Source organism: Somniosus microcephalus, chromosome 10 (assembly GCF_052327205.1).
Source record: "Somniosus microcephalus isolate GS21.2 chromosome 10, FLI_Smic_1.0, whole genome shotgun sequence".
Taxonomy (NCBI): Eukaryota; Metazoa; Chordata; class Chondrichthyes; order Squaliformes; family Somniosidae; genus Somniosus; species Somniosus microcephalus.
Window position 1 is genome coordinate 233,748,920 of NC_140996.1, and position 17,858 is coordinate 233,766,777.

Here is a 17,858-nt window from a genome sequence, read left to right on the forward strand (position 1 = left end):
CTGCCCCTCCGACAGTGCGGCGCTCCCTCAGTACTGCCCCTCCCACAGTGCGGCGCTCCCTCAGTACTGCCCCTCCGACAGCGCGCCCTCTGTACTGCTCCTCCGACAGCGCGGCGCTCCCTCAGTATTGCCCCTCCGACAGCGCGGCGCTCCCTCAGTACTGCCCCTCCGACAGCGCAGCGCTCCCTCTGTACTGCTCCTCCGACAGCGCGGCGCTCCCTCAGTACTGCCCCTCCGACAGCGCAGCGCTCCCTCTGTACTGCTCCTCCGACAGCGCGGCGCTCCCTCAGTACTGCCCCTCCGATAGTGCGGCGCTCTCTCAGTACTGCCCCTCCGACAGTGCGGCGCTCCCTCAGTACTGCCCCTCCGACAGAGCCGCGCTCCCTCAGTACTGCCCCTCCGACAGTGCGGCGCTCCCTCAGTACTGCCCCTCCCACAGTGCGGTGCTCCCTCAGTACTGTCCCTCCGACAGTGCGGCGCTCCCTCAGTACTGCCCCTCCCACAGTGCGGCGCTCCCTCAGTACTGCCCCTCCCACAGTGCGGCGCTCCCTCAGTACTGCCCCTCCGACAGTGCGGCGCTCCCTCAGTACTGCCCCTCCCACAGTGCGGCGCTCCCTCAGCACTGCCCCTCCGACAGTGCGGCGCTCCCTCAGTACTGCCCCTCCGACAGTGCGGCGCTCCCTCAGTACTGCCCCTCCCACAGTGCGGTGCTCCCTCAGTACTGTCCCTCCGACAGTGCGGCGCTCCCTCAGTACTGCCCCTCCCACAGTGCAGCGTTCCCTCAGTACTGCCCCTCCGACAGTGCGGCGCTCCCTCAGTACTGCCCCTCCGACAGCGCGCCCTCTGTACTGCTCCTCCGACAGCGCGGCGCTCCCTCAGTATTGCCCCTCCGACAGCGCGGCGCTCCCTCAGTACTGCCCCTCCGACAGCGCAGCGCTCCCTCTGTACTGCTCCTCCGACAGCGCGGCGCTCCCTCAGTACTGCCCCTCCGACAGCGCAGCGCTCCCTCTGTACTGCTCCTCCGACAGCGCGGCGCTCCCTCAGTACTGCCCCTCCGATAGTGCGGCGCTCTCTCAGTACTGCCCCTCCGACAGTGCGGCGCTCCCTCAGTACTGCCCCTCCGACAGAGCGGCGCTCCCTCAGTACTGCCCCTCCGACAGTGCGCCGCTCCCTCAGTACTGCCCCTCCGACAGCATGCCCTCTGTACTGCTCCTCCGACAGCGCGGCACTCCCTCAGTATTGCCCCTCCGACAGCGCGGCGCTCCCTCAGTACTGCCCCTCCGACAGCGCAGCGCTCCCTCTGTACTGCTCCTCTGACAGCGCGGCGCTCCCTCAGTACTGCCCCTCCGACAGCGCAGCGCTCCCTCAGTACTGTCCCTCCGACAGTGCGGCGCTCCCTCAGCACTGCCTCTCCCACAGTGCGGCGCTCCCTCAGTACTGGCCGTCCGACAGTGCGGCGCTCCCTCAGTACTGCCCCTCCCACAGTGCGGCGCTCCCTCAGTACTGCCCCTCCGACAGTGCGGCGCTCCCTCAGTACTGCCCCTCCGACAGTGCGGCGCTCCCTCAGTACTGCCCCTCCCACAGTGCGGCGCTCCCTCAGTACTGCCCCTCCCACAGTGCGGCGCTCCCTCAATACTGCCCCTCCCACAGTGCGGCGCTCCCTCAGTACTGTCCCTCCGACAGCGCGGCGCTCCCTCAGTACTGCCCCTCCCACAGCGCGGCGCTCCCTCAGTACTGCCCCTCCCACAGTGCGGCGCTCCCTCAGTACTGCCCCTCCGACACTGCGGCACTCCCTCAGTACTGCCCCTCCGACAGTGCGGCGCTTCCTCAGTACTGCCCCTCCGACACTGCGGCGCTCGCTCAGTACTGCCCCTCCCACAGTGCGGCGCTCCCTCAGTACTGCCCCTCCGACAGTGCGGCGCTCCCTCAGTACTGCCCCTCCGACAGTGCGGCGCTCCCTCAGTACTGCCCCTCCGACAGTGCGGCGCTCCCTCAGTACTGCCCCTCCCACAGTGCGGCGCTCCCTCAGTACTGTCCCTCCGACAGTGCGGCGCTCCCTCAGTACTGCCCCTCCCACAGTGCGGCGCTCCCTCAGTACTGCCCCTCCCACAGTGCGGCGCTCCCTCAGTACTGCCCCTCCGACAGTGCGGCGCTCCCTCAGTACTGCCCCTCCCACAGTGCGGCGCTCCCTCAGTACTGCCCCTCCGACAGTGCGGCGCTCCCTCAGTACTGCCCCTCCGACAGTGCGGCGCTCCCTCAGTACTGCCCCTCCCACAGTGCGGTGCTCCCTCAGTACTGTCCCTCCGACAGTGCGGCGCTCCCTCAGTACTGCCCCTCCGACAGCGCGCCCTCTGTACTGCTCCTCCGACAGCGCGGCGCTCCCTCAGTATTGCCCCTCCGACAGCGCGGCGCTCCCTCAGTACTGCCCCTCCGACAGCGCAGCGCTCCCTCTGTACTGCTCCTCCAACAGCGCGGCGCTCCCTCAGTACTGCCCCTCCGACAGTGCGGCGCTCTCTCAGTACTGCCCCTCCGACAGTGCGGCGCTCCCTCAGTACTGCCCCTCCGACAGAGCGGCGCTCCCTCAGTACTGCCCCTCCGACAGTGCGCCGCTCCCTCAGTACTGCCCCTCCGACACTGCGGCACTCCCTCAGTACTGCCCCTCCGACAGTGCGGCGCTTCCTCAGTACTGCCCCTCCAACACTGCGGCGCTCCCTCAGTAATGCCCCTCCGACAGTGCGGCGCTTCTTCAGTACTGCCCCTCCCACAGTGCAGCACTCCCTCAGGACTGCCCCTCCGACAGTGCGGCGCTCCCTCAGTACTGCCCCTCCGACAGTGCGGCGCTCCCTCAGTACTGCCCATCCGACAGTGCGGCGCTCCCTCAGTACTGCCCCTCCGACAGTGCGGCGCTCCCTCAGTACTGCCCCTCCCACAGTGCGGCGCTCCCTCAGTACTGCCCCTCCGACAGTGCGGCGCTCCCTCAGTACTGCCCCTCCCACAGTGCGGCGCTCCCTCAGTACTGCCCCTCCGACAGTGCGGCGCTCCCTCAGTACTGCCCCTCCGACAGCATGCCCTCTGTACTGCTCCTCCGACAGTGCGGCGCTCCCTCAGTATTGCCCCTCCGACAGCGCGGCGCTCCCTCAGTACTGCCCCTCCCACAGTGCGGCGCTCCCTCAGTAGTGTCCCTCCGACAGTGCGGCGCTCCCTCAGTACTGCCCCTCCCACAGTGCGGCGCTCCCTCAGTACTGCCCCTCCCACAGTGCGGCGCTCCCTCAGTACTGCCCCTCCGACAGTGCGGCGCTCCCTTAGTACTGCCCCTCTGACAGAGCGGCGCTCCCTCAGTACCGCCCCTCTGACAGTTCGGCGCTCCCTCTGTACCGCTCCTCCGATAGCGCGGCGCTCCCTCAGTACTGCCCCTCCGACAGCGCAGCGCTCCCTCTGTACTGCTCCTCCAACAGCGCGGCGCTCCCTCAGTACTGCCCCTCCGACAGTGCGGCGCTCTCTCAGTACTGCCCCTCCGACAGTGCGGCGCTTCCTCAGTACTGCCCCTCCAACACTGCGGCGCTCCCTCAGTAATGCCCCTCCGACAGTGCGGCGCTTCCTCAGTACTGCCCCTCCAACACTGCGGCGCTCCCTCAGTAATGCCCCTCCGACAGTGCGGCGCTTCTTCAGTACTGCCCCTCCCACAGTGCAGCACTCCCTCAGGACTGCCCCTCCGACAGTGCGGCGCTCCCTCAGTACTGCCCCTCCGACAGTGCGGCGCTCCCTCAGTACTGCCCCTCCGACAGTGCGGCGCTCTCTCAGTACTGCCCCTCCGACAGTGCGGCGCTCCCTCAGTACTGCCCCTCCGACAGAGCGGCGCTCCCTCAGTACTGCCCCTCCGACAGTGCGCCGCTCCCTCAGTACTGCCCCTCCGACACTGCGGCACTCCCTCAGTACTGCCCCTCCGACAGTGCGGCGCTTCCTCAGTACTGCCCCTCCAACACTGCGGCGCTCCCTCAGTAATGCCCCTCCGACAGTGCGGCGCTTCTTCAGTACTGCCCCTCCCACAGTGCAGCACTCCCTCAGGACTGCCCCTCCGACAGTGCGGCGCTCCCTCAGTACTGCCCCTCCGACAGTGCGGCGCTCCCTCAGTACTGCCCATCCGACAGTGCGGCGCTCCCTCAGTACTGCCCCTCCGACAGTGCGGCGCTCCCTCAGTACTGCCCCTCCCACAGTGCGGCGCTCCCTCAGTACTGCCCCTCCGACAGTGCGGCGCTCCCTCAGTACTGCCCCTCCCACAGTGCGGCGCTCCCTCAGTACTGCCCCTCCGACAGTGCGGCGCTCCCTCAGTACTGCCCCTCCGACAGCATGCCCTCTGTACTGCTCCTCCGACAGTGCGGCGCTCCCTCAGTATTGCCCCTCCGACAGCGCGGCGCTCCCTCAGTACTGCCCCTCCGACAGCGCAGCGCTCCCTCTGTACTGCTCCTCCGACAGCGCGGCGCTCCCTCAGTACTGCCCCTCCGACAGCGCAGCGCCCCCTCAGTACTGTCCCTCCGACAGTGCGGCGCTCCCTCAGCACTGCCTCTCCCACAGTGCGGCGCTCCCTCAGTACTGCCCCTCCGACAGTGCGGCGCTCCCTCAGTACTGCCCCTCCCACAGTGCGGCGCTCCCTCAGTACTGCCCCTCCGACAGTGCGGCGCTCCCTCAGTACTGCCGCTCCCACAGTGCGGCGCTCCCTCAGTACTGCCCCTCCGACAGCGCGGCGCTCCCTCAATACTGCCCCTCCCACAGTGCGGCGCTCCCTCAGTACTGTCCCTCCGACAGCGCGGCGCTCCCTCAGTACTGCCCCTCCCACAGCGCGGCGCTCCCTCAGTACTGCCCCTCCCACAGTGCGGCGCTCCCTCAGTACTGCCCCTCCGACACTGCGGCACTCCCTCAGTACTGCCCCTCCGACAGTGCGGCGCTTCCTCAGTACTGCCCCTCCAACACTGCGGCTCTCCCTCAGTACTGCCCCTCCCACAGTGCGGCGCTCCCTCAGTACTGCCCCTCCGACAGTGCGGCGCTCCCTCAGTACTGCCCCTCCGACAGTGCGGCGCTCCCTCAGTACTGCTCCTCCCACAGTGCGGTGCTCCCTCAGTACTGTCCCTCCGACAGTGCGGCGCTCCCTCAGTACTGCCCCTCCCACAGTGCGGCGCTCCCTCAGTACTGCCCCTCCCACAGTGCGGCGCTCCCTCAGTACTGCCCCTCCGACAGTGCGGCGCTCCCTCAGTACTGCCCCTCCCACAGTGCGGCGCTCCCTCAGTACTGCCCCTCCGACAGTGCGGCGCTCCCTCAGTACTGCCCCTCCGACAGTGCGGCGCTCCCTCAGTACTGCCCCTCCCACAGTGCGGTGCTCCCTCAGTACTGTCCCTCCGACAGTGCGGCGCTCCCTCAGTACTGCCCCTCCGACAGCGCGCCCTCTGTACTGCTCCTCCGACAGCGCGGCGCTCCCTCAGTATTGCCCCTCCGACAGCGCGGCGCTCCCTCAGTACTGCCCCTCCGACAGCGCAGCGCTCCCTCTGTACTGCTCCTCCGACAGCGCGGCGCTCCCTCAGTACTGCCCCTCCGACAGCGCAGCGCTCCCTCTGTACTGCTCCTCCGACAGCGCGGCGCTCCCTCAGTACTGCCCCTCCGATAGTGCGGCGCTCTCTCAGTACTGCCCCTCCGACAGTGCGGCGCTCCCTCAGTACTGCCCCTCCGACAGAGCCGCGCTCCCTCAGTACTGCCCCTCCGACAGTGCGGCGCTCCCTCAGTACTGCCCCTCCCACAGTGCGGTGCTCCCTCAGTACTGTCCCTCCGACAGTGCGGCGCTCCCTCAGTACTGCCCCTCCCACAGTGCGGCGCTCCCTCAGTACTGCCCCTCCCACAGTGCGGCGCTCCCTCAGTACTGCCCCTCCGACAGTGCGGCGCTCCCTCAGTACTGCCCCTCCCACAGTGCGGCGCTCCCTCAGCACTGCCCCTCCGACAGTGCGGCGCTCCCTCAGTACTGCCCCTCCGACAGTGCGGCGCTCCCTCAGTACTGCCCCTCCCACAGTGCGGTGCTCCCTCAGTACTGTCCCTCCGACAGTGCGGCGCTCCCTCAGTACTGCCCTCCCACAGTGCAGCGTTCCCTCAGTACTGCCCCTCCGACAGTGCGGCGCTCCCTCAGTACTGCCCCTCCGACAGCGCGCCCTCTGTACTGCTCCTCCGACAGCGCGGCGCTCCTCAGTATTGCCCCTCCGACAGCGCGGCGCTCCCTCAGTACTGCCCCTCCGACAGCGCAGCGCTCCCTCTGTACTGCTCCTCCGACAGCGCGGCGCTCCCTCAGTACTGCCCCTCCGACAGCGCAGCGCTCCCTCTGTACTGCTCCTCCGACAGCGCGGCGCTCCCTCAGTACTGCCCCTCCGATAGTGCGGCGCTCTCTCAGTACTGCCCCTCCGACAGTGCGGCGCTCCCTCAGTACTGCCCCTCCGACAGAGCGGCGCTCCCTCAGTACTGCCCCTCCGACAGTGCGCCGCTCCCTCAGTACTGCCCCTCCGACAGCATGCCCTCTGTACTGCTCCTCCGACAGCGCGGCACTCCCTCAGTATTGCCCCTCCGACAGCGCGGCGCTCCCTCAGTACTGCCCCTCCGACAGCGCAGCGCTCCCTCTGTACTGCTCCTCTGACAGCGCGGCGCTCCCTCAGTACTGCCCCTCCGACAGCGCAGCGCTCCCTCAGTACTGTCCCTCCGACAGTGCGGCGCTCCCTCAGCACTGCCTCTCCCACAGTGCGGCGCTCCCTCAGTACTGGCCGTCCGACAGTGCGGCGCTCCCTCAGTACTGCCCCTCCCACAGTGCGGCGCTCCCTCAGTACTGCCCCTCCGACAGTGCGGCGCTCCCTCAGTACTGCCCCTCCGACAGTGCGGCGCTCCCTCAGTACTGCCCCTCCCACAGTGCGGCGCTCCCTCAGTACTGCCCCTCCCACAGTGCGGCGCTCCCTCAATACTGCCCCTCCCACAGTGCGGCGCTCCCTCAGTACTGTCCCTCCGACAGCGCGGCGCTCCCTCAGTACTGCCCCTCCCACAGCGCGGCGCTCCCTCAGTACTGCCCCTCCCACAGTGCGGCGCTCCCTCAGTACTGCCCCTCCGACACTGCGGCACTCCCTCAGTACTGCCCCTCCGACAGTGCGGCGCTTCCTCAGTACTGCCCCTCCGACACTGCGGCGCTCCCTCAGTACTGCCCCTCCCACAGTGCGGCGCTCCCTCAGTACTGCCCCTCCGACAGTGCGGCGCTCCCTCAGTACTGCCCCTCCGACAGTGCGGCGCTCCCTCAGTACTGCCCCTCCGACAGTGCGGCGCTCCCTCAGTACTGCCCCTCCCACAGTGCGGCGCTCCCTCAGTACTGTCCCTCCGACAGTGCGGCGCTCCCTCAGTACTGCCCCTCCCACAGTGCGGCGCTCCCTCAGTACTGCCCCTCCCACAGTGCGGCGCTCCCTCAGTACTGCCCCTCCGACAGTGCGGCGCTCCCTCAGTACTGCCCCTCCCACAGTGCGGCGCTCCCTCAGTACTGCCCCTCCGACAGTGCGGCGCTCCCTCAGTACTGCCCCTCCCACAGTGCGGCGCTCCCTCAGTACTGCCCCTCCCACAGTGCGGTGCTCCCTCAGTACTGTCCCTCCGACAGTGCGGCGCTCCCTCAGTACTGCCCCTCCGACAGCGCGCCCTCTGTACTGCTCCTCCGACAGCGCGGCGCTCCCTCAGTATTGCCCCTCCGACAGCGCGGCGCTCCCTCAGTACTGCCCCTCCGACAGCGCAGCGCTCCCTCTGTACTGCTCCTCCAACAGCGCGGCGCTCCCTCAGTACTGCCCCTCCGACAGTGCGGCGCTCTCTCAGTACTGCCCCTCCGACAGTGCGGCGCTCCCTCAGTACTGCCCCTCCGACAGAGCGGCGCTCCCTCAGTACTGCCCCTCCGACAGTGCGCCGCTCCCTCAGTACTGCCCCTCCGACACTGCGGCACTCCCTCAGTACTGCCCCTCCGACAGTGCGGCGCTTCCTCAGTACTGCCCCTCCAACACTGCGGCGCTCCCTCAGTAATGCCCCTCCGACAGTGCGGCGCTTCTTCAGTACTGCCCCTCCCACAGTGCAGCACTCCCTCAGGACTGCCCCTCCGACAGTGCGGCGCTCCCTCAGTACTGCCCCTCCGACAGTGCGGCGCTCCCTCAGTACTGCCCATCCGACAGTGCGGCGCTCCCTCAGTACTGCCCCTCCCACAGTGCGGCGCTCCCTCAGTACTGCCCCTCCCACAGTGCGGCGCTCCCTCAGTACTGCCCCTCCGACAGTGCGGCGCTCCCTCAGTACTGCCCCTCCCACAGTGCGGCGCTCCCTCAGTACTGCCCCTCCGACAGTGCGGCGCTCCCTCAGTACTGCCCCTCCGACAGCATGCCCTCTGTACTGCTCCTCCGACAGTGCGGCGCTCCCTCAGTATTGCCCCTCCGACAGCGCGGCGCTCCCTCAGTACTGCCCCTCCCACAGTGCGGCGCTCCCTCAGTAGTGTCCCTCCGACAGTGCGGCGCTCCCTCAGTACTGCCCCTCCCACAGTGCGGCGCTCCCTCAGTACTGCCCCTCCCACAGTGCGGCGCTCCCTCAGTACTGCCCCTCCGACAGTGCGGCGCTCCCTCAGTACTGCCCCTCCCACAGTGCGGCGCTCCCTCAGTACTGCCCCTCCGACAGTGCGGCGCTCCCTCAGTACTGCCCCTCCGACAGTGCGGCGCTCCCTCAGTACTGCCCCTCCCACAGTGCGGTGCTCCCTCAGTACTGTCCCTCCGACAGTGCGGCGCTCCCTCAGTACTGCCCCTCCGACAGCGCGCCCTCTGTACTGCTCCTCCGACAGCGCGGCGCTCCCTCAGTATTGCCCCTCCGACAGCGCGGCGCTCCCTCAGTACTGCCCCTCCGACAGCGCAGCGCTCCCTCTGTACTGCTCCTCCGACAGCGCGGCGCTCCCTCAGTACTGCCCCTCCGACAGCGCAGCGCTCCCTCTGTACTGCTCCTCCGACAGCGCGGCGCTCCCTCAGTACTGCCCCTCCGATAGTGCGGCGCTCTCTCAGTACTGCCCCTCCGACAGTGCGGCGCTCCCTCAGTACTGCCCCTCCAACAGAGCCGCGCTCCCTCAGTACTGCCCCTCCGACAGTGCGGCGCTCCCTCAGTACTGCAGTGGAGTATCAGCCTGGACTATATGGTTCAAGTCTTTGGAGTGGGACTTGAACCAACTTCCTGCTGACTCTGAGGCGAGAGAGCTACCCACTGAGGCACGGCTGACACCATAGTGTCACGTGAAGAGTGGTCGCTGCTATGCAGAAAAACGTAGCAGCCATTTTGTACACAGCAAGATCCCAGAAACCTCGCTTATTTGAATGGCCAGTTTAACCTGTATCGTTTTTTGATGGTGTTGATCGAGACGGGAATGTTGGCCAAGGCACCGGCACAACTGTCTGCTGTTCTTCAACTCGTGCCGTGAACTCTTTACCATCCCTGGAGCAGGCAGACGAGTCCTCTGACCAGGCAGCACGACCTCCGTACCGCACTGGAGTATGAATCCCAAGTTGCCCTGTAACTCGTCCAATTACTCAGTTGGTGAAGGTGGCGTGATACAGACCAGGGATAGCCCACGTTCAGTTCTCAATCTTACTGGGCCACGAGAAACCTCATTGGGGGGTTGGGAGAGTAATTGCAGATTTGCGCAATATACTCATTCAGTTTTCTTTTCTGCAGCTTAGGATGCTAGCGGAAGCGAAGCACAAAAGCAAAGCCGACAAAATGGAGAAGATCCTGAAGAAGATGAAGGAGCAGAGAGCCATGACCATTATTCCATTAGGTACTTGATTGGCATTCCATTTCAATTGGCCACATGACTCGGTACAAACGGGAGGCCATTCGGCCCCTCCAGCCCATCTGTCCCCCATTGGAGCATCAAGCTGCCTCTTGAACGATTCCAGTAGTTGCCTCCACTCCACCTCCTCAGAGACAATTCCAAGTATTAATCACTGCTTCGGTGTTAAATTGCTTCCTGAAATCTGTCCTGAAATTACCTTTACCCAATTCCCACCAGTATCCCCTGCCCTGTTAATTTGAAGTAATTCAGGGTGACCCCTTTTCTATTTCATATATATAAGATCCTCCTCATGTTTACCTCCTCTGAAGGTTTAAGAGTCTCCCGCGTCTCCCTGATCTTTCCTCGTCGTTTGGGTCTTCTGACACTTCAGAGCAATCTCGTGGCCCTTCTGTTAACCATCGTCCACCAATCAATGTCTCCTGAAACAGACTAACTGGCCAATCAGTGCTTGGTCTGACACTGCGGGATGAGAGGGCAGGTTTGTTGCCAGATGTTGCTCTGAACTGGCTGCTGGGACATGTTTGCCTGTGGGTGACCATTTCCCCCTCCCCATCTGCATTTAGAGGATGAGAAGCGCGATCGGCCTCTGCTCAGTGTGTACCAGCAACCCAGGCTGGGGCTCTCTTCTCGAGAACAGAAGAGGCTGAGGGGTGACCTTATAGAGGTCTTTATGAAAGGGTTTGATAGGGTAGACGTAGAGATAATGTTTCCACTTGTGGGGGAGACCAGAGCTAAGGGCCATCAATATAAGACAGTCACTAATAAATCCAATAGAGAATTCAGGAAAACCTTCTTTACCCAGAGTGGTGAGAATGTGGAACTCACTACCACAGGGAGTGGTTGAGGCAAATAGTGTAGATGCATTTAAGGGAAAGACAGATAAACACAAGGCAGAAAGGAATAGAAGGTTATGCTAAGGAATTTTAATGTGATTGGCAAAGGAAAAACCTTTTAATTCAGCAAGTGGTTAGGATCTGGAATGCACTACCTGAAAGAGTGGTGGAGACAGATTAAATTGTGGTTTTCAAAAGGGAGTTGGATAAGTACCTGAAGAAAAACATTTGCAGGGCTACGGGGTAAGGGCGGGGGAGTGGGACTAGCTGAAGTGTTCCTGCAGAGTTGGCACGGGCTCGACGGGCCTTCTATGCTGTAACTATTCTATGATTCTATGCTGATAGGGTGAGATGAAGTAAGGGTGGGAGGAGGGTTGTGTGGAGCATAAACACTGGCATAGACCTATTGGGCTGAATGGCCTGTTTCTGTGCTGTAAATGCCATGCAACCTCTCCAACTGGTTGCCTCACCTCCTTTCCCACTCCAAAACCAAATCTGTGCAGGACAAGCTGGCTCAGTGTGTAAGGCACGGCCTACTGTGGTACAGCTGCCTATGGACAGGAGAGCCCAGGTTCAGTGTCCGCCCTATGCTGGGTTAGCAATGCCTAGCGTGCTACAAACCAGTCCAGGTTGCCACTCCCCATCGCCGCCCAGTAACCCTCCCTGCTGGAAAGGGAACGGGCAGCTGCGTGGATATCGGGAGAGGATATGATTGGGATTCTGCGATGCCTCCTCTGGTTTAATAAGCTGCTGCCACTCGCATGATAGTTGGCCACTTGGGTGAGGTACTGGAGGACTGCTAGCACCAATAGAATGAACCTCAGTAAGAGTCAATGCCTTCAGGAAAGGGAGAAAATAGAAGCAACAGCACAGGAGGCCATTCAGCCCATCGTGCCTGTGCCGGCTCTTTGAAAGAGCTCTCCAATTAGTCTCACTCTCCCTGCTCTTTCCCCACAGCCCTGCAAATGTTCTCCTTTTCAAGTATTTATCCAATTTCCCTTTTGAAAGTTATTATTGAATCTGCTTCCACCGCCCTTTCAGGCAGCGCATTCCAGATCATAACTCGCTGCATAAAAAAAAAATCTCATTCCCCTTCTAGTTCTTTTGCCAATCACCTTAAATCCACGTCCTCTGGTTACTGACTCCTCTGCCACTGGAAACAGTTTCTCCTTATTTAATCTATCAAAACCTTTCATAATTTTGAACGCCTCCATCAAATCTCGCCTTAACCTTCTCTGCTCGTAGAACAATCGCAGCTTCTCCACATCGCTGAAGTCCCTCGTCCCTGGTACCATTCTAGTAAATCTCCTCTGCACCCTCGCCAAAGTGTGGTGCCCAGAATTGGCCACGCGATACCCTTTAGATAAAACGAAAAATAAACCTGTCCGTGCAGAACCCCGATGCCACTGACCGAGGAACCTTCCTCTTCTGATTCCACGCAGCTCAGGTTCTGCGGGGCGGGGGTGCCAGCAGGCAGGAGTACGAGGAAGCCGCAACTTTACTGAGGGAGCTGCAGCTGAAATACAAGGAGGCTCGCCAACTGCTGGCTGCCAACGCCAACAGGCTGCACGAAGGGTGCGAGGTCATCGGTGGCGGCGGCGAGATTCAACAGCCCGAGGTTAATCCCGAGGGCCCAGCTGAGGGGCCGGGGCCAGGGCCGAGCACCGGCCAGGGGTAAGGAGTCGCCAACTCTGCTCGGACATATTCCTGGAGATTTCGCCGCACGACTTCCCGCCCGAGGAGCCTTTCTTCCCCCACCCACAATATTTTTATAACAAAAGAATATGCAAAAAAACAATTATTTTGAATGCCTCTATCATTTTTCTCTCTAGTGTTGCTCGTAGCAGTGTCTAGGAGATTCCTGGAGACTCCAGGCCAGTCCTGGAGGGTTGGCAACCCCCAACAAGGAAGCAGGTGAACGAAATGATCAAATTGAAAGAAAGTTAGATGACTGGAATAAATGTTACTTTAACTTTCTTTGCTCCTATTTTCTTCAGTTCCTCCTCGACGCCTCTCCCTTGTTTTGGGGGTGGGGCGGGAATTGGCTTTTTGCAATCATTGAGCCAAGGAACAATTTCAGGCAGCATCAATGATGCAAAGGTCAGGTTACAGTAAGGACAAAGGCAGAGCAGAGCTCTCCTCTACACCTGGGCAGATCAGTCACGTCACGCTGAAGCCACACAGCATCCTGGTTTACTCAGTGCCGATCAGATCACCGTGACACAAGAACCACCTACACTTTGGAGGCAGTGCTGAGGGGAGAACAGGGCCCGATCTCTCATGGCCTCGCCCCCCTCCCTATCTCCGTAATCTTCTCCAGCATTACAACCCACCAAAAACTCTGCGCTCTTCTAATTCTAGCCTCTTGCATAGATAGGATTACATACATAGGATATACGGCACAGAAACAGGCCATTCGGCCCAACCAGTCCATGCCGGCATTTATGCTCCACTCGAGCCTCCTCCCGTCTTTCCTCATCTAACTCTATCAGCGTAACCCTCTATTCCCTTCTCCCTCAGATGCTTGTCTAGCCTCCCCTTAAATGCATCTATACTATTCGCTTCAACCACTCCCTGTGGTAGCGAGTTCCACATTCTCACCGCTCTCTGGGTAAAGAAGTTTCTCCTGAATTCCCTATTGGATTTCTTGGTGACTATCTTATATTGATGGCTTCTAGTTATGCTCTTCCCCACAAGTGGAAACATTCTCTGTATCCACTCTATCAAAACCTTTAATTAATTTTATAGATCTCTATTAGGTCATCCCTCAGTTTTCTTTTTTCAAGAGAAAAGAGACCCAGCCTGTTCATCCTTTCCTGATATGTATACCCTCGCATTTCTGGTATCATCCTTGTAAATCTTCTCTGCACCCTCTGCAGTGCCTCTATATCCTTTTTATAATATGGTGACCAGAACTGTTCACATTACTCCAAGTGTGGTCTAACCAAGGTTCGATACAGGTTTAGCATAACTTCCCTACTTTTCAATTCTATCCCTCTAGAAATAAACCCTAGTGCTTGGTTTGCGTTTTTATGGTCTTGTGTTGCAACTTTGATGTGTATTTGTGCTCCTAGGTCCCTTTGTTCCTCTACCCCACCTAGACTCGCACCCTCCAAGTGATGTGACCTCCCTATTCCTACCAAAATGTAATACCACACATTTATGTGTTGAATTTCATTTGCCAATTATATGCCCATTCTGCAAGTTTATTAATGTCCTCCTGTAACCTGTTGCAGTCCTCCTCGGTATTGACTATCCCCCCAAATTTGGTGTCATCCGCAAATTTAGAAATTATTTTTGATTCCAAAGTCTAAATCGTTAATGTAAATTGTGAACAGCAGTGGTCCCAGCACTGATCCTTGTGGAACACCACTACCCACCTCCTGCCACTGTGAATAGCTACCCTTTACCCCACTCTCTGCTTTCTGTCCTGAAACTAGCCAGCAATCCATTCTGCTACTTGTCCCCCGACTCCACATTCTCTGACCTTGTTCATCAGTCTATTATGGGATACCTTATCGAAGGCCTTTTGAAAATCTAGATAAATTACATCTACTGCATTACCCTTGTCTACTCTCTCTGTTACCTCTTCAAAACATTCAATGAGGTTGGTCAAGCAAGACTTTCCCTTTTGAAATCCATGTTGACTATTCATTATTATATTTTTGGTTTCTAGATGTTCTTCTATTTTCTCCTTTAGTAGGTATTCCATTATTTTTCCTCCCACCAATGTTAAGCTGACTGGTCTGTAATTCCCTGGACATGTTCTATCCCCCTTCTTAAATATCGGTATTACGTTAGCTATCCGCCAGTCCTCTGGCACTATAACTTTTTCTAATGAATTATTAAATATGCCTCTGCTATCTCTTCCCTAGATTCTTTTAAAATGCTTGGATGCAATCCATCTAGAGCAGGGGTTTTATCCTCTTGAGTTTGATTAATTTAATATATCCCTTTTAAAAATTTTAAATGCACTTATCTCTACTAATCTCATCATCCAATGTCATGTCCACCTGTTCTATCTCCCTGGTAAATACTGAAGCAAAATAATTATTTAATATTTCTGCCATCTCTCTATCGTTACCTGTGGTATTGTCCTGTCTGTCCCTTAATGGCCCTATTCCCATCCCAACCTTCCTTCCTTTATTGATGTGCCTATAAAATATTTTACTATTTTGTTTTATGTTCCTTGATAATTTAATTTCATAGTTCGTTTTTTTTTTACTTCTCTCCCAATCTTTTCGTATTCTCTCTTATCATGCTCTCCCCTGCTGTCTGTGTACTTAATGTATGCCTCTTTCCTTACCCTTAATTGTTCCCTTATGGCTTTATTCATCCATGGAGTCTCATTATTGTTTAGTTTGTTCTTTCCTTTTAGCGGAATATATTTTTCCTGCACTGTTGAACACTGTTTTAAATGTCTCCCATTGCTGTTCGCCAATATTATTGCCCATTTTTGTTTCCCAAGTTCTATTCTCAGCCCCTCGAAATCAGCTTTTCTCCAATCTATTAACCTGTTTTTTTTTCATACTTATGTCCTTCTCAATTATCATCTTAAAGCGTATTATATTATGGTCACTATTGCCTATATGTTCCCCTACCTTTACTTCTCTTATTTCCTTCGCTCCACCATTGGCGGCCATGCCTTCAGCTGCCTGGGTGCTAAGCTCTGGAATTCCCTCCCTAAACCTCTGACTTTCTACCTCTCTCTGCAAAACCTACCTCTGACCAAGCTTTTGGTCACCTGTCCTAATGTTTCCTTCTTTGGCTTGGTGTCATATTTTGTCGGATTATGCTCCTGGGGACATTGTACTATGTAAATGCAAGTTGTAGTTGAGAGTGCCCTCCACATCCCTGGGGTGGGGGCTGTCGAGGGCAGTGGGCGAGGGAACGTTTCATGGCTTTGTGACCCTTCCGCAGCAGGTCGTGATGCAGATTAGAGACGGACCGGCCGGTAAACCAGACGTGTCGGCCATGGCTCAGGGGGTAGCACACTCACCTCAGAGTCAGTAGGTCCCACTCCAGAGACTTGAGCCCATAACCCAGGCCGACACTCACAGTGCAGTACTGAGAGAGTGCTGCACTGTTGGAGGTGCCCCACGTCTTGCGGATGAGACATTAAACCGAGGCCCCATCTGCTTGCTCACGTAAACACAAAAAATCCCACAGCCACTATTTCAAAGAGCAGCAAGAGCGTTCTCCCCGGTGTCCTGACCAAATTCATCCCTCAATCAAAAGCACTAAATCAAATTATGTTGTTTGTGGGAGGTGGTTGTGTGCAGATTGGCTGCTGTGTTTCCAACATTACAACAGTGACTACATTTCAAAAGTACTTCATTGGCTGTAAAGCGCTTTGGGACGTCCCAAGGTCGTGAGAAGTGGTATATAAATGCAAGCCTTTCTTTTAATGTTACCTGGCCCAAGCACACCACGGTAGTGCCCGAGGTTGCAGTACCCATCTCCTGAGAAGGAACAGTCACTCCTATGAAGAACCTGGTCTGATCAATCTAGCTCCCCCCTGGAAAGGATTATCTTTAATGTTACAGCCAGGGTTTGTATGACAATCTGTGCAGCGTTATCCGAGCATCAGTTCAAAGTGATCACGGTAGTGATACCTAACTGTGCAGGATCTCGTACATAATCACGCAACTGTCTAACAGCCTCCAGAAAGGGAAACTTGCATTTGTAAAGCACCTCATCACATCCTCAGGACTAAACAAAAAAATTTCCAAGACTTTTAAAGTGCAGTTACGTAGACAAATAACCAGCCAATTGCACACTGCAATGTCCCACCAACAATAGGGAATTAATCTGTTTATTGGTGGTGTTGTTTGAGAGGAATCAAGACTCCCTGCTCCTGTTCAAACATGGAATCCACAAAACAGATTTAACGTCTCATCCGAAAGACACACCTCCCAACAGTGCGGCGCTCCCTCAGTACTGTCCCTCTGAATGTGCAGTGCTCCCTTAGTACTGACCCTCCGACAGTGCGGCGCTCCCTCAGTACTGACCCTCCGACAGTGCGGCGCTCCCTCAGTACTGCCCCCCGGACAGTGCGGCGCTCCCTCAGTACTGCCCCCCGGACAGTGCGGTGCTCCCTCAGTACTGACCCTCCGACAGTGCGGCGCTCCCTCAGTACTGACCCTCCGACAGTCCGGCGCTCCCTCAGTACTGCCCCCTGGACAGTGCGGTGCTCCCTCAGTACTGACCCTCCGACAGTGCGGCGCTCCCTCAGTACTGCCCCTCCGACACTCCCTCAGTACTGTCCCTCCGACAGTGCGGTGCTCCCTCAGTACTGACCCTCCGACAGTGTGGCGCTCCCTCAGTACTGCCCCTCCGACAGTGCAGCGCTCCCTCAGTACTGCCCTTCTGACAGTGCGGCGCTCCCTCAGTACTGCCCCTCCGACAGTGCAGTGTTACCTCAGTACTGCCCCTCCGACAGTGCGGCGTTCCCTCAGTACTGCCGCTCCGACAGTGCGGCGTTCCCTCAGTACTGCCCCTCCGACAGTGCGGCGCTCCCTCAGTACTGCCCCTCCGACAGTGCAGCGTCCCCTCAGTACTGCCCCTCCGACGGTGCGGCGCTCCCTCAGTACTGCCCCTCCGACAGTGCGGCGCTCCCTCAGTACTGCCCCTCCGACAGTGCAGCGCCCCTTCAGTACTGCCCCTCCGACGGTGCAGCGCTCCCTCAGTACTGCCCCTCCGACGGTGCAGCGCTCCCTCAGTACTGCCCCTCCGACGGTGCAGCGCTCCCTCAGTACTGCCCCTCCGACAGTGCCGCGATCCCTCAGTACTGTATTGGAAGTGTCGGCTTGGATTTTGTGCTCAAGTCTCTGGAGTGGGACAGGAATTCATGGCCTTCTGAGGCGAGAGGGCTACCCACTGAGCCAAGCTGACACTTGACGCACTTCTGTTCCTTTTACCATCTTTAAAGGGGAATTTCAGACTGGTGCAAATTTTAGCCTGGAATTTCCCATCTGCATTATTTTAACAGTGGTGATAATCCATTTGGGTTACCGCTGGCGCTGAAAACTGAAGTATTGTAGCCCTAACCACAGCCTCCTTGGGCTCGAAACACTGGGATTGGGACTGGGATTCCTCGCAGTGCTCTGGACTGATGTTTCTTGCTCTACCCTCTGCCCAGCCTTCTCCAAAAATTACAACCC

The 17,858-nt window shown here is 58.7% G+C and overlaps 1 protein-coding gene across 1 annotated transcript in view; it reads left to right on the forward strand.

Annotated features, from left to right (window-relative positions):
- The window catches only part of xrra1 (X-ray radiation resistance associated 1), a 127,799-nt gene extending 115,127 nt beyond the window's left edge, over positions 1–12,672 (forward strand). Inside the window, exons 17-19 of the mRNA XM_085998321.1 lie at positions 9,742–9,844; positions 12,138–12,369; positions 12,528–12,672. Of these exons, the coding sequence (XP_085854447.1) occupies positions 9,742–9,844; positions 12,138–12,369; positions 12,528–12,549 (357 nt within the window). The 3' untranslated portion in view covers positions 12,550–12,672. The remainder of the gene's footprint in view (positions 1–9,741; positions 9,845–12,137; positions 12,370–12,527) is intronic.
- Positions 12,673–17,858: the final 5,186 nt, after the last annotated feature.